Here is a 25,845-nt window from a genome sequence, read left to right as displayed (position 1 = left end):
ATAGCATCACCACTTACCTCCTCTGGACTAGCAGTAAATGCACCACTACTTACTGTAAAGGAACGGAGATTCCTATCATAATGATGGGAATCCTCGTTCCTATGGTGGAGGCAGAGACTGAGGCAGGAGCAGGGCAGCTGTTAGAACTCGGTGTGTGGGTTAAGTAGTCCGGGGAGGATGGTTCTCTTCTGCTCGAGCTGCTGAAGTGTCCCTCCAGTGCCCTGTGTCCCTCTGCCATCATCCTCTCCAGCAGCCACATCCCACACAGCTCTGGAATCACCATGTTATGCAGGAAGTGACATCACCATTTTATCCAGAAAGTGACATCACCATGTTATCCAGGAAGTGACATCACCATGTTATCCAGGAAGTGACATCACCATGTTATCCAGGAAGTGACATCACCATGTTTATCCAGGAAGTGACATCACCATGTTATCCAGGAAGTGAAGCCTTGATGCAGTAGTAAGTGCAGGGAAAAAAACAATTTATGTGCATTTCCCGTAATAAGTGTACATTGGTGATTTGTATAACTTTTGGGAGCAATACAATATTTTAGTAAAAAGTTTTGCCGGACGTCTCCTTTAACAATTATAGCGTATACTATCTTCCTTATTATCTCCTATAGGAGTAAACAGATGGGAATCTGCTCATCCAGTCACCCCTTTGCACCTAACTAGAAAGTGTATTGACTTTATGGATCCAGACATTTACCATCCTGTTGATCAGGGGTAGGGAACCTTGGTTCCCCAGCTGTTGTAAAACTACAAGTCCCATCATGCCTGGACAGCCAAAGCTTTAGCTTTGGCTGTCCAGGCATGATGGGAGTTGTAGTTTTACAACAGCTGGAGAGCCAAGGTTCCCTACCCCTGCTGTAGATGATAGCGACAAATGAGTAGCACCAAACACACCCGAACAAACATCACTGTTCCCGTGCCTGCTCTTTAGCGTAAAGTCTGCTGACGGCTTCTGAAACGATACCCATCGCTTGTTACAGTCACAGCAATAAACATCATCACTAGAGAGGAACGTCGGATACATTTCTGACAGATGGAACAGATTTCTGTTAGTCAGAAAAGACATTTTCTCCCACTGAATGTCGCCATCAACTAACATCCTCTCAACTAGTTTTACAAATAATATATATATATATATATATATATATATATATATATATATATATATATATATTAGTATTTGGCCGCTTACTTTTCTGCTTGTAATACTGATGCACGGACGCAACATCTAACAATAATGTCACGTTTTAAGTAATGACTTGCAGTGACGCTTCTTTGAATAGGTGTCACCAGAGAGAGAGAGCGCTCTTCCTTCTGGAGGACTGCTACTTTGCATAAAGTGAAATGCAAAATGACATGACAACTATATAATCTACATCCTACTGGTTGATGATTTCCTGAGAATGCAGACATGTTAAAGGGGTACTCTGGAGACACAGATTTTATTTTTTGTTTGTTTTAAATCAACTGGTGTCAGAAAGTACAGATTTGTAAATTACTTCTATTATAAATCTCAAGTCTTCCAGTACTTATCAGCTGCTGTATGTCCTGTCCTGGTGTATTCTTTCCAGTCTGACACAGTGATCTCTGCTGCCACCTCTGTCCATGTCAGGAACTGTCCAGAGCAGTAGTAAATTACCATAGAAAACCTCTCCTGCTCTGGACAGTTCCAGTAGAGAGCACCATGTCAGGCTGGAAAGAGCACACTACTTCCTGCAGGACATGTAGTAGCTGATAAGTATGGGAAGACTTTAGATTTTTTAACAGAAGTAATTTACAAATCTATATAACTTTCTGACACCAGTTGATTTAGAACAAAACAAAAATCTCCAGAGTATCCCTTTAGAGAGGATATCCAGTGAGCAGGAAAGGTCCTACCTTTTCTGCTCTCCGGCACTCCACTTGCTCCGTCTGTCCATCCGTGCTGATAACTTCCACAGATGATATCATGTTGCGGGAGCTGCGGTTTAACCCACGCCAACATGCAATGTCCAATAGCTGCCTAATGTTGCCACAAGATCGGTAACATGGGGCAGCTACTGATCACTGCCCGCAACATGCTCCCACCTCCTTTCTTCTAACATAGTAACATAGTTAATAAGGTTGAAAGAAGACAGGCGTTCATCAGGTTCAACCTGGGTAAACCCTACTGTGTTAATTCAGGGGAAGACGAAAACCCCCATGAGGGAGATGACAATTGCCCCATCACAGGGAGAAAATTCCTTCCCGACTCCAATGGCGATCAGAATAATCCCTGGATCAATGTATCACCGGAAATCTAATGTCCATAACTTGTAATATTATATTTTTCAAGAAAAGCCTCCCTTGAACTTATTTAATGAATTGGCCATGACAACATCATGTGTTGTTCCATAGTCTCACTGCTCGTTCAGTAAAGAATCCATGTCTGTGCCGATGGTGAAACCTTCTTTCCTCTAGAGGTAGAGGATGCCCTCTTGTCATGGCTACAGACCTAGGAGTAAAAAGATCACTACAAAGCCCTCTGTACTGTCCAGTCTTATATTTGTACATTGTAATCAGATCACCCCTAAGATGTCTTTCTAGCGTAAATAACCACGGCAACACTGATTGGCTGATGGGGAGCGAGGGGAGCCGGGAGCCTCACACACAGTCGCGGTGCTGAGCAGGTAATGTATGCTCCGTGCCAGGGGCTGCGGGGGTTAAAGGGGCCGGCTTACATATCCACAGTGGAATGAAAATTCCACTGCGGATATGTAACCCCCATAGACCTTCACAGTACCAGGATCTGCAGCGGATTTCTCTGCAAACTCGCAGCCTGAAATCCGCTGCGGATCCGGTACGTGTGAAGCTACCCTAAAAGTATCAGCACAGATGGGCAGAGAGAAGTGGAGCATTGGAGAGCAGAAAGGGCAGGACCTTTCCTGCTCTATGGATATCCCCTTTATAATAAATGATGATGATGTGTAAAGTCCATATATATTTAAAAAAAAAGCTATAAAATACAGAAAAAATTGTGCACCCCAAACCCTGTATATTTTGTGAGTCCACCGGATATATAAGAATATACGAGCATTGGCATTAATAGGATTTTTTATTTTACGAATCAACTGCGAACATTGTCCTGGTTACAAGAACCGCAAAACATCTAAAAGGTGTACCCTTTGTACAAGTACCCTGATAATTGCGGGTTGCCTCCTAGCAGCAGACCCAGCTGGGACCCTAAACACAGTAGTCACCCACCATTGTGCTAAATCTGCAGGCACGTCATCTAGGCAGGATTTCTTTTTGGAAATGTTCAGCACTGGATAAATCAATACAAGGTTGTTTTTCTTTTTCTTGTATTCTTTGAGCAGAGAAGGAGGTGCGTGGGGGACTTTTACTGTAATAATATACAAACATGTACTGCAGTTCTCTATAGTGTAGGAAAATTCTACCAGAAATAGAAAAAAAACATATAAATACAGTACAGCACGAGACCATTGTTCTTAGGCTGTGTGTAGGAGCAACCTCTAAATAAAGTCTATGTCAAAATTGAATAAGTGGTGGAAAAATGTATATCATCAGCTAAAGGCAGATACTCACCTTCCAATTGACACACCACAACATATACTGGACCATGGGGTCCATCATATATATATATATATATATATATATATATATATATATATATATATTTACATATATATTTACAACACAACACAACAATGCTTCCCTGATTCCTTGCCAGTTGGCATAACATCAGACTACTGCAGCCAATCACAGACCTCAATGAAGTTAGGATGTCACTGCTACAGCTCGTGATTGGCTGCAGCATTCATATATAGCTAAAGCAGGAAGAGCAGAGACCAGCAGGGGACTGAGGAAAAGGTGAGTATTAGTCTTTTTTGGTGACTTTTTTGTAATCAATTTATATACATTTTTTTTTTTATAAATATTTACAAATAAAAATACAGCAACAACCACATACTACCAGTCTGTGTAAGGCCCCTTCACACGTCGGTGTCAGTTTTTACTGTCAGGAAATCCTGATCAGGAGGCCTCAAATGTCATCAGGAAAGTATCAGGCTTCCTGACAGTAATCCATTTTTACCTTCAGGAAACCATCAGGAAAACCTTCAGGATTTCCTGATGAAAAAAAAAAAGTGTTCTCAATATGGTCTAGTATGCCATACATACACACAAGTACCCACATAGCCCCTAGTGTACCTGGATGGCCACAGGCTGCAGAAGTACAACTCCCATCATGACCTGAGAGCAGGGGCATGATGAGAGTTGTAGTTGTTCAACCTGGATGGCCACAGGCTGCAGACATACAACTCCCATCATGATCTGCCAGCAGGGGCATGGTGAGAGTTGTAGTTCTGCAACCTGGATGGCCACAGGCTGCAGACCTACAACTCCCAATGCTTGATCTCACCTGTCGGTGGGGGCGGCAACGCCAGGACAGGGCGGGGGTAACCTGCTGCGGTCGCGGGGGGTGTTGCTATTGGGCGACTGGCCGGGCAGCATCTTTAGGCCCCGGGGGGGGAAGGGAGGTGTGCTTCTTAGGAGTCTGGGGACCACAGGGCAGCAGCAGGATCAGCGGCACCTGGTGAGTCCTGGGGGGACGGCGGAACTTGCTGTGAGTGGGGGTGGGGGGCAGGGTTGGTACCAGTGGTTGCGGGGGTGCCGGCGGGCTCTCGATCGATCCGATATCCCGGGCACCTGATGTACATCAGTAAAGTGCCCGTGATTCCGCCGTCCCCGTAAAATCTGGAAGGGTGTCTGTAACTAATTAAAGTCTATGGGTCCAGACATCCATCCGGATTTTCTGATAGGAAATCCAGGTGGTTTTTACGGACGTGTGAAGGGGGTAAGAGTTTGTACAATTATAGCACGAAACATCAATGGCATATAGAAAAACAACAACCTCGGTAACCACTTGCCGACCCATCCATACTAATAAAATGTAACTCCTTGTGAGGAATAGCTAAGAATGATCTCCCCGACATACAGGTATCCTTTGCCTTGTGTGTGGTCGGCTAATGCAATTAACGACCAGTCATCTGACTTAGAAAGAACTGCATAGGATTTCTGTAATATTCCCATAGTGCTCTAATGAGTAGCCCTGGAGTGGCCGCCCATCTGCCCCAAATCCTTTTAAACTGTGCAGCATACTTGCTCTTGAGGTACCCGTACTCTAGATACAAGGTAGTATATAACAATCGGACCCAATTAATAGATGCAGGTCCAAAACCAGGTTTCGCATAAAAGCCCACAGGGAGGTCCACTCGACGCCGTCAAAGGACTTTGCACTGTCGAGTAAGATCAGTGCAGGATGCCCGTCATCTCCTGTCCCAAATTAATATTTACAAACGGTCTCCGCAGGTTCAATGCCGTGGAATGGCATGAAACCTGACTAGTCAGGACGGACCAGGGAAGTGACCACCTGTGACAACCTGTTTTGTTTGCCAAGGCCCCAGCCAGGAGCTTGATATAATTTGCCAGTAACGATACAGGTCTATAAGACCCTGGTAATTTAGGGTCCTTAACTGGTTTCAGGAGTACTACCACTGTGGCAGAGATGGGGGAAGGGGGCAATATACCATCCTTTAAGAACTTCTGATAAACCCTCATCAGTCGAGGCAAGAGCAATCCAGGTGTGCCTTGATTCAGATAGCAGTCCATCACATCCAGGGGGCTCCTCATTAGACTGGAGTGCTTCTTCTAATTCCTTGACAGTTAGCGGTCCATGAAGTGTTTCCATTTGGGAGGTTGTAAGTGTTGGCATATCGATGGCACTCAAGTCCTCTTCAATACCCTCACCAGAAATGTAGAGTGATAAGTGTCAGAACAGTACTGAAAATGTCCCTGTTGTTATAACTTTCAAAATCTAAATCAGCAGTAGATGGGATATAAAGCAAGTTTGCAATTTACATTTGTTATTTTTATTTAGTTATCATGGAGAACACGGCACTTCCTGTTTTCTGACTCTTTTTTTTCTCAAAGTGTCAGAAAACAGGAAGTCCTGTGTATCCCAGGCCATCTGAGCGCTTACAGAGAGAAGGCAGTCATGTGATTGATGGACACATTGAGCCGTGACTCTCTGTACTGGCCGGAATTCCTGGGTTTAGTCTGTTTTTTTCAACCAGCACAAGTCAGACAATCTGCCTTCAGGAGACTAAACCTGGATTTCTGGTAAGTACAGCTTTGTTTTACAGCAGGATAACAACAACAAAAATAATGAATGTAAATTGCAAACTTGCTTTATATCATATGTACTGTTGATTTAGATTTTGAAAGTTATAATGACAGTGACACTTTAAATAAGACCTCCAGAACGGCTTCATCAGTGCTTACCATGTGACCCTCTGACCTCTGCGGTTCTACAATATGTCACCGCCCATCGTGCGATTTTACAATGGGAGCCCTTTTAGTATTTTACATCATTGTGAACTATTGGAAAACTTTTTCAATGATATATGAGGCTTTACTATCCAATAGCCCCATCTCCTAAATGTAATATTTATAGGCTCATTCAAGATCAAACAACATTACAAGAATCACAGTTCAGTTTCCCAAACCCTTAAAGGGGTATTCCACTCCAACATAACTTTTTATATGTTGCTGTCAATGGTGAGACTAATAATTCATTCCATATTTGTTATAATCTATTCTGTCTCTTCCCCCAATTGTGATCCAGCTGCTTTGTGCTAAAGACAAAGAATTCTGTGTCTGAGCTGTCATCTTCATCTCTACTTCAAACCCCCTCCTCCCCAGTCCTTTCCGAGATGGCTCATGTATGACCTGGCGAGCTGTATCTGCAACTTTGTAGCAACCAGAGATGAGGGAACTTACAATAATAACGAAGTGAAGCACTTTGTTTGCTCATCAGTAGGCTTTGAAGTCTGTGCTGACTCTTGCTAATGTCCTACCTTTACGTTATGAGGACCACTATGTCACCTTTACTATTCGATTGCTTTTTCATATTCTTAATAAAAATATTTGACCTATCTGTCTGACCGATTCACTGTCATTCAGTAAAGCAAAGTAACATCTGACCTTGAAGGGGTGCTCTGACAAACAAATTATTTTAAATCAACTGGTGTCAGAAAGTTATAAAGATTTGTAAATTAGTTCTATTTAAAAATCTCAACTTGTCCAGTACTTATCAGCTGCTGTATGTCCTGCAGGAAGTGGTAGATTCTTTTTATTCTCTCCCGTTGGGGGTTGTGTAATGCACTTGGTATCTGTACCACAATCACCTGTTGTTGCTGTCTGTTTCCTTATGTTCTTTCATGAGCGTTCTATGGATGTACCGTTTCCCCTTTTGAGTGTGTGTACACTAATAAAATTGAGAATTTAAAAAAAAAAAAAAAAAAAGATTCTTTCCATTCTGACACAGCTCTCTCTGCTGCCACCTCTGTCCATGTCAGGAACTGTCCAGAGCAGTAGCAAATCCCCATAGAAAACCTCTCCTGTTCTGAACAATTACTGACATGGACAGAGGTGGCAACGGAGAGCACTGTGTCAGACTGGAAAGAATACACCACTTCCTGCAGGACACACAGCAGCTGATAAGTACTGGAAGATTTTCGATTTTTAAATAGAACCAATTTACAAATCTATATAACTTTCTTACACTGGCTTGAATAAAAGAAAAACATTTTTGCCGGAGTTTCCCTTTAAGCCCATATATGTGTGTGTGTGCAGCATGGGTGTTGCTAACATGGAGAGGTTAAACTGATGAGAGACAGTGCAAGTCCTTATGAAGGCTGGAAAAAAAGGCAACAGCTACAAAACTGCAGCGATCCAATAACATATCCCTAGCGTTCCAATTTAAACACAATAACGGCAAAATAAAAAGTCCCATAAAGTCAGAAGAAAAACATACAGAGCCTACCCCGGGGCTGACAGACCACATAATAGGCAGGATCAGGGAGTAAGCAGACTTTTCGCAGAGTCTCTATCTGTCCAAACAACCTGTCAGGCCAGAAGGCTGTGAGACCTTCTCCACAAGCTGGAATCAACAGCAGTCTCCTTCGACTGTAAGCCTGGGGCTAAAACCACAAAGAAATCCTCTAAAAATGTATCCGAGGGAATTCATTTCTACCCAGTAGGGACTAATATAGAAGGTATATATATAACAAGAAGGTAGCCTAATATGCCCTCCAATAAAAAGATATACCAGGACAGAATGCAACTAGTCAGATGTAGTATACAGAGGTTTGTCATGACTATAAATACAAGCCAATAAACCTAAAGGACTACATTAGGTCTGCTACATGGGTATATTTTTACTGGAGTTCAACATCAAGACCACTTATGGTTTACATACCTCCACCTTCTCATCAAACAAGCTGTAAAACTAGATTTCCTTAAAGGGGAAGTCCAGGCAATTTTTATTATTTTTGTGCAGAAATCAATAGTACAGGCGATTTTAAGAAACTTTGTAATTGGGTTTATTAGCTGAAAAATGCATTTTTATCATGAAAAAGCAGTTTGAATATCTCCCCCTGTCTTCATGGTTCGTTATGAAGAGGGGAGGGGTGGAGGGAGATGAGGCACCAAAACAGGACAACAAAGAGTTAATTTACAGCTACATCACCGGGCTATCTCCTCTGAAGTCAGCACTGACCTCTCTGACCTCTGAATACGGCTTTCACACAGGTCCCACTGTGTAATCCTTTGTTCTCTGCTCTCTGCTGGCAACTAATTTCCCTCCTCCCTTCTGTCCCCTGGGAAAAGTCTTTTTGAATGCAGATAATAGCATATTTGCCTAATAAACCCAATTACAAAGTTTCTTAAAATCGCCTGGACTATTGATTTCTGCAAAAAAAAATTTAAACGACAGTGACACTTTAAAATTATTTTGCCTGGACTTCTAGTTAAAATCTAGTTTTACAGCTTGTTTGATGAGAAGGTGGAAGTATGTGACATGACACTTTAAGATATGTTATTGCCCAACAAAAGATATGAAAATTACTAATTACTACACTTATTATGGGAGACGCACCTATAGTGCATATTCCCTGCACTTACTACAACATGGCCTGTTCAGGTCTCTGGAAAGCTGGTGATGTCACGTCACTGCCGACACCTGCTGCTCCAGTCTGTGCCACCGCTGCAGCAGGTGTCGGCAGTTTATGTGATGTGACATCACCAACTTTCCAGAGACCGGAACACACCATGCTGTAGTAAGTGCAGGGAATATGCACTATAGGTGAGTTTCCCATAATAAGTTTCCCATAATTAGTAATTTTCATAACTTTTGTTGGGCAGTAACATATCTTAAACTTATTTTGCCCGGACTTCCCCTTTTAAGGGGTTCTCCAATGAAAACTTACTTGAGTACAGCCCTTGGCTCTCTCCAGACGCTCCATAGAGAATGAATAGAGCCGACCCGCATCTGTAATCAAAACAAAGGAGCCGGGGGCCAATCTGGAGATCGCGTGGGGCGCGGAGTTTGGACCCCCGCAATCTCTTACCTGTCCCCTATTCTGTGGATAGGGGACAGTGAATATCTTTTTTATTTCAAATCAACTTGTTTAAGAAAGTTATATAGATTTGTAATTTCCTTCTATTTAAAATTCTCACGTCTTCCCATACTTATCAGCTGCTGTATGTCCTGCAGGAAGTGGTGCATTCTTTCCAGTCTGAGACAGTGCTCTCTGCTGCCACCTCTGTCCATGTCAGGAACTGTCCAGAGCAGGAGAGGTTTTCTAGGGGGCTTTGATACTGCTCTGGACAGTTCCTGACATGGACAGAGGTGGCAGCAGAGAGCACTGTGTCAGACTAGAAAGAATACACCACTTCCTGCGGGACATGCAGCAGCTGATAAGTGTAGGAAGACTTGAGATTTTTAAACAGAAGTAAATTAAAAATCTATATAACTTTTTTTGACACCAGTTGATTTGAAAGAAAAAGATTTTCGCTGGAGTACCCCTTTAAGTTTTTTTTCTATATACTATACAAGTTTAAAAAATACCCAAACGAATGTACTGTACTATTATGATTGTTGCCTACTGCGTCTTGAAATGTCCATCGGATTACCGGTGGCTGAAGAAGTTGGATGCCGCCCCAGGGAGTCCTGGAAAACATGGAGACAGCCTATGGCCTATGACTGTATCCATGTTTTACAGGACTCCCTAGGGCTGCATCCAACTTCATCAACCACCGGTAATCAGATGCTGCAGAATAGACTGGAGCATGCTGGAGTTGCGCTCATCTCGAGTGGACATGGAGGCTGTACTGATATACAATCTGCATTCCCAAAAGAGATACTAAAATACTAAGCACAGGACCAACTTTTCAGGAATATTTTATGTATAGATTTTAGCGTTCATTATTGTTGCCAATTTATGTTAGGCATGGTCCTCAATGAGAGATGTACCCTGTGCTATCTATACGTCCAGATGCAGCTTCTTCCATAACATCCCGAGACCTTTCATTGTCTCTTTGATCATTTTTATCTCTTGGGAATGAAGGAAGCGAGGGGCCTGTGTATCTGTGGAAGATAAAAGGACTTACTAAGGGCCCTATTACACGGGACGATTATCGTGCAAAATATTGTTATGTCGTTCAAATGTAAACAATAATAGTTCTGTGTAATTGCAGGCAACGATCGAAAAATCTTCGTATGTCGTTGATCGTTGATTTAGATCTGAACCTAAAATTATCGTTAATCGTTCGCTGTAATTCCACATTCGTTCCTCCAGTTCCGCATTTGTTTACTAATCGTTCAGTGTAATTGCACATTGTTCATTGTGTTGCTGGGATCAGAAGGAATAAACGATCATAGTAACGATCATAACTAACGACTATCGTTCTGTGTAATATGGTGAACGATTTCAGGTTAACGATAAACAATCTCGTTTGCGATCGTTTATCGTTGCCAGGCATGCGTGTGTTCTTAGGGAGAGGGGAATGTGCTACTACTAGAATCCTCTGGCGGCAGCTTAAAGGAGAAGTCTAGGGATTTTGAAAATCCGGCAGGGGGAATTTTGACAACAAGTACAAACTTACCTCTCCCTGTGCCCGCAGTGAGCGACGGGACCGGCCTCGTGACCCCCCCCCTTACCCCCGTTTTCCGTAATCTCCAGGTCGTGAGGCCGGTTCCACCGCTCACCATGGGCACGTGGAGAGGTAAGTGCCTACTTGTTATCAAATTCCCCCCTGCCGGATTTTCAAAATTCCTGGAGTTCTCCTTTAAGGTGCCTTCAAACATCCTGAAAATGTGAAAATGTACCAGGTAAAGCTGGAATTCAAGGTGAACTTTCAGATCCATAGGTTTCTACTGGGCATGAATATCATTCAGGATTTTTCCTGAAGGGTGTCCATGCCGGAAAACAGCTCCATGTCATATATTTGTCTGGAATTCTGTCACAGATGAGCCAAAGAACCCTATGAGGGCATCCAGTATTCCGGACAGGTCCGGATAAACATCTGGAATCTGTCCAGAATTCTTGATCATTGCAAAGCACCCGGACTAGCGCGAGCACTTGGGCATCTGCGTATACAGTTAATAGCAGCACTGTGATTGTCTGGGCTGAGAGCCATTGGCATAATAGTAGCATATATAATTTTTTGGTGTATAGCTATATACACACACAGTACATAAAGAAACCTGGTAGCTTGTTTCGGAGCTTGGGATGTGTGAATAATCTGCCGGGATACAGGCACGTTTCTGAAGCAGACCGTGATGGTAATGCTAGATGGCACCGACGACAAGAGAAAGCAGTAATAAACCCGCTAAGGGTTGAACAGAGATATTGTTAGCATCAATTTATGCCAGAACCCAGAAAACTGCTCTATAGCTTCACTGATCTATGTGGAGGTGGCCGCCCTCATCTCCTGTCACATCCTCCCTCCCCGGCATACAATGTGCTGAGCCAGGCACGTGCCATCCATAGATATAAGCAGCCGCCACCACCCCACGCACATCTGGAGCCATTTACACAGGGTAGAACCCATGACCTGTAACTGGAAGCACTTATCAAGCTGTGGGGGGCAGGGGCGGCCATGGGCAGCTCCCCTTTGTTTAACTGATTGACTGCCATGCTCCTGCTGAGCCCGGTCAATACTAGAGAGAATTATTATCCTTTTAAGGCGACTCGAGAACCTTTTATTACCGCCATCACCTTCAGGCTATGTGCACATGCCTTTTGACTGTTTTTGACCATTCTTTATGCATTAGGACATTTTTTTTTGTTTGTCCCTTTTTACTATAGCCCAAAAACAGCTGTTTTAGGCTGACCCCAAATTTCGATGGGCTATCCTCAAGACAATAGGCGTAACGCTTAATTTTAAGGCCTTAACAGTTATGGGTATAGAATTAATATATATGTGCTAACATGCAGCCATTTATACACAGTGGGAACATAGCCTAAGGGGGGTAGGGGGATTGTGAAGCACAATAGGCCAGCATTATCCTTCCATAAGGCATAACCCATTCACCCATTTGATGGGATTACTCCATAGTGCACATGGTTTTTCTTATACGTATAATTTTTACAGCCATATTAGAAGTGACATATTTTCATGTGTATTCAGAGATTTTTTTTACCCCCTCCATAACAAATCTGCGAACGCTCCACAATAGAAATTGACATGCTGCAGGCTAAGAAAAAAAATCTGCACCGCAAGTGAATTTCCATATAATAAAAATACTGACGAATATGGGTAAAACTCTCCACCACAGGCATGGCAGATATGTCCATCCATTCACATAACTAGGAAAATAGGTAACTAACATGTTTTACAGAAAACTGGGCTAGGACATATTTTCACAGAATGACACTATGCCCCTACACTATATCCCCACTGCTATACGGTAGTTATCCCCCATACTGTATGTCCCACTGTTGTTAGGTTCCTATACTGCAAGGTCCCCTGCAGTTATTCCCCCATACTGTATACCTCCCTCCTCTGAAGTAAGCCCCCCTCCATACTGTATACCTCCCTCCCGCTCTGTAGTTGTTCCCCTATACTGTATACACCCCCCCTCTGCAGGTAGCCGACATACTGTATACTTCCCTCCCCCTCTGTAGTTGTTCCCCCATACTGTATACCTCCCTCCTCTTCAGTAAGCACCCCCTCCCCCATACTGTATACCTCCCTCTGTAGCTGGCCCAATATCCCCCATATACAATGTCCCCTATTGTGCATCTTCTTACCCCTCCTGCCTCCCCTGCAGCTTGTGTTGAGCAGGTTGGGGCGGAGCATAACAAGTCTGGCCCTGATTGGCTCATGCTCAGCCCCCAGTGTCAGGGATCTGGTCAGCTGACTATAACTAGGGCTTATTATTGGAGTAGGGCTTATATTTCATGCCTCCTCCAAAAAGCCTGCAAAATGATGGTAGGTCTTATTTTCGAGGATAGGTCTTATTTTTGGAGAAACATGGTAGCTGCCATCTGCAATGGAAAATAAGTGATAAGGAGGGATTTCTTAATTATTTAATTGCAAAAAAATAAGCAGCAAATACACGATGGAGGAGCGGTCTTATACGTACAAAACATGTTAGGGTCTATAAGTATATTATATACTGATATATTTCCTTAGGTAGACCTGACACAGAGGCATTGGCACCATAGCAGTATACCCTTATAGTGTGATTACCGCCCTAATAACAGAAGAGTACTGCAGTCTTTTAGGCAGAATTCACTGTTTTTCTAAATCTTTCTCAGAAACTTTCCCCCGATTTGTACATACAGACATTTTGAGGTTTTACTTCCCTGACAGCACAAGGTTAACCTCAAAGCACAACCTGCTGGAAGCACTTGAGATTTTACACTGTTCTTTGATGCATAAGATCCACCACTACTTTCCCACATGCTCCATGGTGAGAGCGCCATCTACTGGTAAGGAGCTGGTACAACTGCTTTAAAGTACACCTAAACTTCTGACAAGTTATGATCCGTGGCGATTACCCATAATCTTATAATGCCAATCAATGAGTGATAGGCTGTTTTTAATACAGTGTGTACCTAAAGTGGAAAAAAAAAACTATTGAATGCTCTGAACCCTGGGGTGAAACTACAACTCCCAGCATTTCCTGATCATACCACGTAAGCTAAGAGTTGTAGTTTCACCACAGCTGCAGAGCGTTGCTTTACAGTAGACACATATGGAGAGTGATAAAACTTAATAGGACTCCTCACAGTCTTTACATGGCTTTAGTCATATGGATGTATTGTGGCTCCTCATGAAAGCCATATAGCCTATACATGGGAATACTGAGAAAAGCATTCAGTCTCATTTTACAGCTTTGACCTGGCAGATCCCATTTTATATAAGGCTTTTCTAGAGATCATTTAAAGTAAAATAGAAAAACTTTTTTAACTCTGGATAACCCCTTTAAAGCATTATTGTCACTTCTGACTGGTCAGGGTCTGGGTGTTTAGACCCCCACCGCTCCAGGAGGAGTGTTACAAACTATGTTCCCTGTAAATACCAGTGCACGGGGAGGTCAGGGAATGCAGGTTCTTGCTTGCATGATATTCACTGGTTCTTGCTGCAAGCACTGATCGTGTATACATATATACTTTCTTCATATACATAAAGCCACAACCAGCTTTTAGAAGATGCCTCATAGTCACCACTAGTTAAATAAAGCGCTAGCGTCCGCAATAACAGCCCTACAAGCAGAAGCTCTCGGTCACTTGGGTACAGCATCCAAACCCATGTCCTTATTAGAAAATGTGTATCACAATGGAATATTCCGGATAAGAAGAAGTCACAGTCTCATACCTTATATCGCTGATCTTCAGACAGATTTCGAACACCTTTCAAGGCAACAAACACCTCGTAGTGAGGGTCAGAACCCCCAGAGAGTGGACCTGCAATGCCAGAAAACAGTTCTTGTATTAGACATAGGTGCATGGTACTGACCTCACCACAAGGCACTATAATGGCACTGTATGTTTTACGTGACTGATCGACAGATCCAACTAGTTTCTCAAGATCTGCAAAAAATCTAATGTGAACAGGGATTGGCAGACATTCTTCTGATGTAAAACAGATGAGAAAATAAGGCACAGGTGTCAAACTTTCAGCCCTCCAGCTGTTGCAAAACTACAATTCCCATCATGCCCAGACAGCCAAAGCTAATACTGTGGCTATCCAGGCATGAAGGATTAGAGTTTTGTCAACTAAAATGATTTGAATGAAATTAATTCATTCACTGGCTTATTCCAAGATTAAAAGTTATTCCCTATACACAGGATAAGGGGGGAACTAGGTAACTTGGCTGGGACCCCTGCCAAGCACACGGTCCTAGTCCCCCAGGTGAATAGGACATCATTATCTTTGGGAGTTCAAAACATTGCCAAGTTAATGGTTGATAATGGTCTTTTAAAGGGGACCTGTCGCCCTGGTACCCAGGGCAGAACCCACCTGAGCCTCCGATACCTACCCCCTCCTGCCGGTCCCGCTCCATTGGCCAATCCCGCCACGGAGAAATCGCCGCAAATAAGAAGGGATGAGTGCGATGTCCATAGGAAATCACTGGAGCATCTCTCCTCAGACTCGGACTCCTCTCTTCTCATTTGCATATTGAGCACACAGACAAACAGGCGGCGATTTATCAGGGGCTCTATCGGGGGGTCTGCCACGTGTGCCAGTAGCTTTGGACAAAATACATTATGAATCCAGTTTAAGGCTATGTTCATACAATGTAAGACCGTGACCCGGCCGGTACTGTGGTACCGGCCGGATGAGCTGTAGCACTGCAGCGTTCTGATGCGGGCGCATATATGCGCGCCTGCATCAGAACTCCCCACTGCTCACCATGGAGCATGCGGCCAGAGCCGCTTGCTCCATAGTGTGCACTGACAGGGTTTTCTGCGGCCGCTATTCAATGAACAGCGGCCACAGAAAACTGACAATGTCAGTTTTTTACGGCGCCGCTAGGGATCCTTACCGGAGTGAATACCATGTGTATACACTCCTGCTGGAATTCCCTCAGAAGGGAATCACGGCCGTTGTAACAATGGCTGTTATTCCCACAGAACTTATGTTGTGTGAACATAGCCTAACCATGTATTATATTTCTCTGATGACATCTGTATCCTACCCAGAACTGTGCTCTCCGCGCAGCAATAGTTGAGAAGGGCAGCTCCAGGCCACAGATCCAGAGTGCAGCGGAGAGTCTTATGGAAGCCACATTCTGAAATACGCTCTCCACGGACATTCAACGTCTGGCTTTTCCTACAGACAAAAAACGTCAAAAAAAATAATCTTAATGTATTCCATAATGACATACTATATAAAAAGGCACTCCATATTGTAGAGAAGGCTCACCTTATGACTTATTCTGCACGCTCATGTGAATATTAATGAATAAATCAGCTGCCCAGAGGTGTACGACAAAGATTAGGGGGTAGATAGAGATTAGTTGGTGCATATACATTTCCCCCTTGAGCAGGGCATCTTAGGTCTCATTCAGATGTTTTTTGGGTAAGCTGCCTGTCTGTATACATCAAAGGATACACTGAAAGGTGCTGTTTCATACTGGTGGTGCACCTGTTCTCTTCAGATCATTCAGCATTTGATTATCGGGGGCTGAAGAAGATAGATGCAGCCCTAGAGAGTCCTGGAAAACATGGATACAACCTATGGCCTATGGCTGTACCCATGTTTTCCAGGACTCCCCAGGGCTGTATCCCAATTTTTCAGCCACCGGTAATTAAATGCCAAATGATCGGACTCAAGCATGCTCCAGTTGCCCTCATCTCTAATTTTTATGTATTACATGGCATGGCTGCACCGTAACCAAGTGCCAATCTTATAGATTAACCCTTGCTTACAGAGCCTATTACACAAAATGATCATGTAGCAAGACCCTATTACTTGGAGAGACATGCAGCCGACAGCAGATTATTTTTTCTCAGGTCACAATTGAGCGACCAGCCAATGAACAAGAGTCTGCTTGTTTGGCATCTGATCACTGACCCCATTACATGGAGTGATAATAATAATTGATAAGTTGTAAGTTCTCATAGTCAACAACCGCATGGATCTCACGCAGAAACTGCAGATTTGTATATCAAAAACCATAGAGTTATACCCTGAAAAAACCCACAACCCTTTGATTACAGAGGGAGATAAGGAACTGTGTGGAAAAAGAAGTGAAGTGACATTTTTCCACACAGTCCTGTTCTGTAGCGTCCATTGATATCAGGAGGCTCAGGGGCGTAGCTAGGATTCATGGGACCCCATAGCAAGAAACTGTACGGGACCCCTTTAATCTGCCCCCCCCATACTCACATGACCCAGCGCAGTCGCACAGCACTACATTCTCCCAGATCCCTGGTGCAAGAGTGACGTCCCTGCCATGCTGAGGAGCTGGGACAACAGCACGCCAAGGGACTGTGCTGGGTTATGTGAGTATGTGAATGGTGGGTGCTCTTGTGGCTGGAGGTGCAATGCAGCCTTCAGCCACAAAAGAGAATGGCAGGGCAGGGGGCCTTGCCAGTGGGTTGCTGTAAGCCGTAGCTACCATGGAGGAAGCCCATGCTTCGCCAGGGGAGCATGGGCCCCAAAGCATTTGCGTGGTCTGCCTCCATGGTAACTACGCCACTGAGCGTTATCCAGCGCTACAAAAACATGGCCACTTTTGCCCCGCTCTTGTCTCCAGATTGGGTGGGGTTTGAAACTCAGTTCCATTGAAGTAAATGGAGCTTAATTGCAAACCACACCTGACCTGGAGACAAAAGCGGCACAAAAGTGGCCATGTTTTTGTAGCGCTGGATAACCCCTTTAACCGGTAAACATTCAAAACTGTCAATTGCTTTCCCTATAATATGTACCTATATAAGAACTTCACTATTGGGCTCTGATTATTGAAACCAGTAACTTGTACAACATCTCCAAGCCGGTACCTAGAAAACACAGAAAATCACAATTACACACAAAGGAAGAAGAAAACACTAAAACAAGTATCACCGGGGCCTATTATTATACACGGAAATGGAATAAATAAAAATTCTACTTAACACACACGGCTTCACAAGCAATTCTATCAGCTGGGGTACAGGCTATTCTTTATGACCATTGTTAACAGGTACATGCTGGTTACAGAAGAGATCACAGAGAAGCTTTGACACAAAACATTTAAGTTTGACCCAGAGCATTTCCAAGAAATAAAAACGAAAGTCAGGCTGCAATATCCTCCTACAGTCTTTCCGAGATACACGTGTAACACACATTGACAGATGAGAGAGGACTTGTGTGTGAAAGATGGCATAGAAAAAGGAGTTGTAGTTGCTTTTTTAACCAGCAACCACACTGAAACCCACTTACTGACCTGTAGAGTCCATCTCCATTGCTTATAACCAGCTCATAGTCTTTGTCTGCACTCACGTCTTGTACACACAAGGTCTCTGGCTGTTCCTGCTCAGTCATCTCCACAGGTATGAACTCGAAGAACACAGACCGGGGGCACAGTACATACTGCGGGACATCTTTCATTGGCCAAAGATTTACTCCACACAAACCTTAGGGGGGGGGGGGGGGGAGACATTAAAAGTGTGAGAAAACATAATTAGATAAAAAAAATATAAGGAAACAAGAAGCACAGATTAAACAATACAACGCTAAAACAGTGTTCCTTAAAGGGGTACTCTGAAAGAAAAACAAACAAAAAAATTTTTTTAAAGCAAATGTACGATTAGGTACATAAATTTTTTATATTACCCGATCGGCACCAGTGCAGGGATCCCGGTGGAGCTGACCTTTTTTTTTTAAAACGCTGCCCAGATCCAAACCAGGCAGCATTTTGAAAAAAGGGCCGCATCACCAGGATTCCGGCAGCAATCAGGTAATGAAAAAAATAAAAATAAAAATGATGTACCTGATGGTACATTTGCTTTAAATCAACTGGTGTCAGTACTTATCAGCTGCTGTATGTCCTGTAAGAAGTGGTCTATTCTTTCCAGTCTGACACAGTGCTCTCTGCTGCCACCTCTGTCCATGTCAGGAGCTGTCCAGAGCAGTAGAGGTTACCTATGGGGATTTGCTCCAGGCGGTAGCTCCTGGTGGCAGCAGAGAGCACTGTGTCAGACTGGAGAGAATACATCACTTCTTGTAGGACATATAGCAGCTGATAAGTACTGGAAGAACTGGGCTTGAGATTTTTTTTTTTAATATAAGTCAATTACAAATCTGTATAACGTCCTGACACTAGTTGCTATGATAACATTTTTATTCCCTCCAGATTACCCCTTTAACCTGCGGCTCGCCAGCTTGGAATAACTATAACTCCCATTCTGCCCTGACAGCCACAGGCATGACAAGAGTTGTAGTTCTGCAACAGCTGGATAGCTATAGGTTGAGGGAACACTGCATTACATAAGTGGGCGGACAATCTGACATAATTTTGGACGGACAATCTGACAGCAAACATACATATGTTGTAAAGCATCTCATACCTTCTGCTGCACAGTATGTGGGAGAGTACACTGGAATTCCCAGACAGACACCATCCTTCAGAATCTGTCGATCTAAGTCACTGCCTCCACTTTCCACAGCTAGAATCACTTGTAACTTGGGCCACAACCTCTTCACGATCCCATGAAACCCTTCTTGGAGCTGTGAGCGCAGTTCTGCTGCTCGGGATGCATCTGGGACTAGCATGTCTTCCATTTGCTTTCTGGTCTCTAAAGGAACTTTAAGTTCTGAACTGAGACGTCCCTTCTGAATATCAGCAACCAGAGACTCCCAACAGTCCTCCAAGATGGAGAAAACATAGCGAAGGAACCAGAAAAAGTTGGCTTCAAGCATACTTAGGTCCGGGTCTCTGAGTGCGAACAGCAGCTGGGTGTAAAGTATCTCATGATGGGACATGGAGGGATGGACTGGTACAGGAGGAGAATACAGATTCATTGTAGGATTTGCTGAGAAGACAGATGGATATGGAATAATGGGAATCCCGGCCTCAGACCGGTGGACAGGAGGTGGAAAGGTGAACTTGAATACTTTTTCCAAAGCACCAGGGAAAGTGTTGTCAATGATTTCCAGATATACAGCCGCTCCCTAGAACATCAGACAGGAGATTAGGAAGGAAGAAAATGTGTAAAATTCTGGGATATTCTGCTCAGAATTAGATTTTAATATGTTGCTGCCCATTTGCAGAACATAACAAACAGCTTATTCTTACCTCTCCACACTCCCCTGGCATCCTCCTGCATCATCTGAACCATCCCGCCTCCACTTCTGAGACTGACCGGTCTGGCAGTGACAGCCTGCTCAGCCAATCACTGGCCATGGGGCTGTCCTGTCTCAGTCAGTGATTGGCTGAGCGGGCTGTCACTGCCAGACGAGTTCATCTCTGAAGTGGAGACGGGATCATTCAGCCAGGGATTAAAGGTGAAGTCCAGCGAAAATTTTTATTGAAGTATTGTATTGCCCCACAAAGATTATACAAATCTCCAATATACACTTATTATGGGAAATGCTTATGAAGTGTTTTTTTCCCTGCACTTACTACTGCATCAAGGCTTCACTTCCTGGATAACATGGTGATGTCACTTCCTGGATAACATGGTGATGTCACTTCCTGGATAACATGGTGATGTCACTTCCTGGATAACATGGTGATGTCACTTCCTGGATAACATAGTGATGTCACTTGCTGGATAAAATGGTGATGTCACTTCCTGGATGAAATGGTGACGTCACAACGACTCCCAGAGCTGTGTGGGCTGTGGCTGCTGGAAAGGATGATGGCAGAGGGGCACTGAGGGACACAGGGCACTGGGGGGACACTGAGCATCCCCCTTCCATCATCCTCTCCAGCAGCCACAGCCGCACAGCTCTGGGAGTCGGGTCGTGACATCACCATGTTATCCAGGAAGTGACATCACCATGTTATCTAGGAAGTGACATCACCATGTTATCCAGGAAGTGACATCACCATGTTATCCAGGAAGTGAAGCCTTGATGCAGTAGTAAGTGCAGGGAAAAAAGCGCTTTATAAGCATTTCCCGTAATAAGTGTATATTGGTGATTTGTATAACATTTGGGAGGCAATACAATACTTTAATAAAAATTTTCGCCGGACTTCTCCTTTAAAGATGAGGAAGATGACTGAAGAGGACACCGAGGAGTGTGGAGAGGTAAGAATAGGCTGTTTGGTATTTTATGTACCTTGGTGGCAACATATTAAAAGTTAATTCTGAGCGGAATACCCTTTTAATTATAATAGCTTACTTCTTCAATGTCCAACTGCTTTAGTCCAGAAGATGAAGGAAGCAACACAAATATATTGTTATAGGGACTGGTCATCATTTTCTTGTTGCCCAAACCATGAGTTATCGGAGTGGTCCCTGGCGACGTTTCCTCAGCCCCTAATGCCTTGATAGATAAACCTCTCCCAGTTTGCTTACAGGGAGAGAACTATAAACCAAAGCTGTCATGGCAGGCAAAAGCATCCAGGGACTGTCATGATAACTTGTGGTTCAGGCAGCATGAAAATGATGACAATGTTCTATAACCAGAACCAGAAGACATTCATGTTTTAGGACAGGGATGGGGAACCTTCGGCCCTCCAGTTGTTGCAAAACTACAGCTCACACCATGCCTGGACAGCCAAAGCTAAAGCTGGAGGGTCGAAGGTTCCCCATCCCTGTTTTAGGAGATACCTGAAGGAAACGTTCACTCGCTGTCTTATCACTGATAGGGACCATGGAGCGGTTTCCAGAAGTCCCTGCAGTGGCCACTAAGAAAGAGGGTCTCCCCTGCACCAGTATGTTCTCCTCTCCCTGTGACGTGCGCTGTAAATAGTCCTTATAGTCATCATACTGAGTCAGACGATGATTCTTCCGGAATGAGGACACATCTGCAACCATAAAATTGAAGCCAGGTTTTACTATATGCTGGAAGAGTAATACATACGAACCAAATAAAATAATAATTTAAAGGGGTAGTTGGACTTCCCTTTCATCTTGTTCTGCGCTTTGTTTCAGTAGCAATACAGTAGCATACAGGCATGACCCCAATGACTTTAGTGTCCTTAAAGGGCTTGTCCAGCAAAAAAAAAAAAAAAAAAAATTTCAAATCAACTTGTGTCAGAAAGTTATATAGATTAGTAATTTACTTCTATTTAAAAATCTCAAGTCTTCTCATACTAATCAGCTGTTGTATGTCCTGCAGGAAGTGTTGTTTTATTTACATTCAGAAACAGTGCTCTCTGCTGAAACCTAACCTGAAAATCTAACCTGCTGATAGCCCCCTAATGCACACAGGGCACCGAGGAGGAAGCTATGTCTCTTACCTTCCTCCTCGTGCTGTTCCCGTGCAGTTAGTAGTCGAATCCACGGCCCGGAGCACCATTAGGAGCACTGCCCCCCTCCAGAGCGCCAATCCGGACAGCTCTTTCTAATGATAAACAATGAAGCAGGTGGTGTAATGGGGGCAGGGGAGTTCTCCGGGCCGATGATTCAACTACTAACTGCACGAGAACAGCGCCAAGGAGGAAGGTAAGAGACATTCCGTACTCCTTGGTGCCCTGTGCGCATTAGGGGGCCATCAGCAGGTTAGATTCGTCTAACCTGCTGATAGTTCCCCTTTAAGTACTAGACCAAGCAAACAGAACACTGTAGTGGTGCAACTTGTCAAGCACATTAGTCTCTGTCCACTTCACATGTATAGCTAATACCAATGCATTCTCTGTAGTAACATCTCTGGCCTGTGAATACTCTTACCCTGTAAGTCTTTGAAATTGTGCCTGAGACCATACTCTGTGTTCTGATGCTTGCCTATGGACTGCAGTAGTAGTTTCTGCTGTATATCCTGAGCATTACGAGTGTCCCGCTCCAGGTTCTTTATGTGCTTCCCCCTGGATAGACCCTTGATCGTCCAGCGATGCTGCAGCTTCGTCATCCATCCATGTACTCTCTTACCACTCCACAGGAGAAGAAGGAGGAGACTCACACAGGTCACCACCACGGTGATTAAGAAATACATTGTCCTGAATAAGAAAACTGTAAGAATAAGCCATGTTAGATGATACTGTCCATGAGAGATCTTAAAGTGTACCTGTTATAATTTTCAAAATCTAAATCAACAGTAGATGTGATATAAAGCAAGTTTGCCATATACATTAATTACTTTTTTTGTTGTTATCATGCTGTAAAACAAAGCTGTACTTACCAGAAATCCAGGTCCAGTCTCTGTAAGGCAGATTTTCTGACTTGTGCTGGTTTAAAAAAAAACAGACTAAACTGACTGTCACCTGACTGCCTCCTCTTTGTGAGCATTTAGATGGCCTGGGATACACAGGACTTCCTGTTCTCTGACTCTTTGAGGAAAAAAAAAGAGTCAGGAAACAGGAAGTGCTGTGTTCCCCATGATAACAATAAAAAGGATGTAAATTGCAAACTTGCTTTATATCACATCTACTGTTGATTTAGATGTTGAAAGTTATAACAACAGTGACACTTTTATTCCATATACAAGTGTGCTCCCAGCTGTTTCTTTACCTTCCACAGAGTAGTTAGCAGGGAAAGAACCTGCACCATACAACTCATTGCAGACCTGATCAGCTACAACCTCAATTATCTAACATTTAATATCCTGGGAATAGTTGATATCTGTTGTTTGTCAGTAGACCTTAGTTCTAATACAATTTAGGGGTTAACCGGGCACCAAAAAAGATTTATATGCAAAATGAAAATAAATACTTACCTACCTGAATCTCCCACATCTCTCGGTGTGACATCATCTGGTCTCTGGTTTATCCTACTGCTCACGAGAGGACACGTCTTGGCAGTAACAGCCCCATTAGCCAACCAGGCTGCAGTCAATAATAGGAAGGAGTAGGACAAGCGAGGGACCAGATTATGTCACACAAGAAGCTGCTGGGGACACAGGTAGGTGAGTATGTCATTTTTTTATGCAATCCCTAGTCAAACATAACATTTTTTGGTAACTAGATAACCCCCATAAATGGAGTATTCTAGCCTCTAATTCCACAGAACATTGGATAAGTATCCGATCGCAGGGTGTTTGGTCGCTGGGACTTGGAGAACAGGGTTTACTCTGGAATGTAGCAGCAGGTTCCAATAATGGGGTGGCAGTGTAGGTCTGACCTCTGGAAAGCCCACAAATCTTCACAGTGACACCCCTGGCATCCAATATGTGCAGAAAACTTGTCAATCCTATTCACTTTAAAGACCTGTGCTCCAAGGGTCAAGGAGCTTTCTCAGGATCAGTGGGGGTTTCAGAGCCACGATTCAAGCCATATGTCATCTCTTTATGAGATCCTTTCATTTGTCAGAACACCCTTGCACTCTATGTCACACCATTTTCAACATGGGAACTTAAAGTGAATGTACCATCAGGCCCAGGCTGAAGCACTGACACCCCCCTCTATGGTTTGGCTCCATTGATTTTAATGGAGCCGGGTCATAGAGGGGCGGCGGTTTCCTCACACTGGGGGTGGGTTGGCCCACCTCCAGTGCTTCAGCCCGGCCCTGATGGTACATTCACTTTTAAAAAAAATGTCACCACTGGTCAATAAATATGGCACATACCGGCAACAGTTCTTGGGATCCTGATACACATTGGGTAGTTTCTGGTCGGTCCCAAATCCTCCTAAACTGGTGCTTCGCCACCTTGACATATTGTACCGCATTAAAGTGACTGTACCACCAGGCCCAGGCTGAAGCACTGGAGGCGGGCCGACCCACCCTTAGTGGGAGGAAACCTCAGCCCCTCTATGATAGGGTTCCATTGATTCTAATGGAGTCACGTCACTGAGGGGCTGGGGTTTCTTCCCACTGGGGGTGGGTCGGCCCACCTCCAGTGCTTCAGCCTGGGCCTGGTGGTACAGTCACTTTAAAGGGGAAACATGAGCAGCTTAGCCGAATCTAACCTGCTGATAGCCCCCGATTACACACAGGACGCCGAGGAGGAAGGTATATGTCTTACCCTCCTGCTCAGTGCAGTTCCTGTGTACTACACTGTCAGTGTAGTCCTCGGTCTGGAGCACTGCCCCTTCCCCAGGGCGCCAGCCAGCTCGCTCCTTCTAATGATAACTAATGGAACGGGGAAGTGCTCTTAACGGTGCTCCGGGCCAAAGATTACACTGCAAATAACGCGGGAACGGCGCAGAGGAAGAAGGTAAGAGACATATCATCCTCCTCAGCGCCCCGTGCACTATAGGGGGATATCAGCAGGTTAGAGTCGTCTAACCTGCAGTCACTTTTAGGTGCCCGGTGGTACAACAATCACACACCGGACAAGAAGAGCACCGGACAGAACCTGTCAGGACCCCAGGGCCTCTTCTAGCATGGTGTCTGGTAGTATAGATGGGACCAGGACCTGCACCTGACACAGGTGTGAACCCAGGAGGTGACCACACAGACCCAAACAGTGAGGGCATGCAGCTCTGTTGCTAGGCAACACCCCCTCCCCCAGGCACTCCAGAGTCCAAAATTAATCACTGTATGTGTAATTCACTTCATAACTAAATTTCCCTCGAAGTAAGAACTTTCTAGATTCTTTAACGGCTTAAACCTGACAGACACCAATGAGGTGACCCTCACACAAGACACAGCCCAATCCACCCCCAAACCCAAATACAGTCACTGCTGTCACTTACTTCCCAGGTCAATCCAAGAGACGACTGAAGAAAGCCACGCCTCTCTCGTGTCACGTGCTCCGGAATTCAGCCAATGAGAAGCACATTAAAGGAAGATTCCTAAGCAGCCATGTTTGTTGATGGCAAGGTTTCCTCTGGCTCCATACGATGTAATGAGGAGCCATGTTTGTTGCTGGCAGGACACGGAGCAGCTGTGTTGAGACCAGACTTCAGCTGCCAGGGACGTAGCCCCTGAGGTGGATCAGTGATTCTTTGTAAAATTCACCC

General features: G+C 44.2%; 1 protein-coding gene across 2 annotated transcripts in view; it reads right to left on the bottom strand.

Annotated features, from left to right (window-relative positions):
* GHDC (GH3 domain containing) overlaps positions 1-25,610 on the bottom strand; it is a 35,700-nt gene extending 10,090 nt beyond the window's left edge. The window contains exons 1-8 of one of the 2 annotated variants that reach the window (XM_069951639.1): positions 25,579-25,610; positions 22,679-22,957; positions 21,617-21,813; positions 19,406-20,009; positions 18,283-18,472; positions 17,786-17,857; positions 16,051-16,184; positions 14,727-14,815 (exon numbers count right to left, since the gene is read on the bottom strand). In XM_069951639.1, coding sequence (XP_069807740.1) covers positions 14,727-14,815; positions 16,051-16,184; positions 17,786-17,857; positions 18,283-18,472; positions 19,406-20,009; positions 21,617-21,813; positions 22,679-22,940 — 1,548 coding nt within the window. In that variant the 5' untranslated portion in view covers positions 22,941-22,957; positions 25,579-25,610. Of the gene's footprint in view, positions 1-14,726; positions 14,816-16,050; positions 16,185-17,785; positions 17,858-18,282; positions 18,473-19,405; positions 20,010-21,616; positions 21,814-22,678; positions 22,958-23,126; positions 23,173-25,578 lie in introns of those variants that run through there. The other variant, XM_069951640.1, reaches the window with a different exon arrangement.
* Positions 25,611-25,845: the final 235 nt, after the last annotated feature.

The sequence above is a fragment of the Dendropsophus ebraccatus genome, chromosome 14 (genome assembly GCF_027789765.1).
Source record: "Dendropsophus ebraccatus isolate aDenEbr1 chromosome 14, aDenEbr1.pat, whole genome shotgun sequence".
Lineage (NCBI taxonomy): Eukaryota > Metazoa > Chordata > Amphibia > Anura > Hylidae > Dendropsophus > Dendropsophus ebraccatus.
Note: the sequence above shows the minus strand (reverse complement) of the source record. Positions and strands in the feature narration are given on the sequence as shown.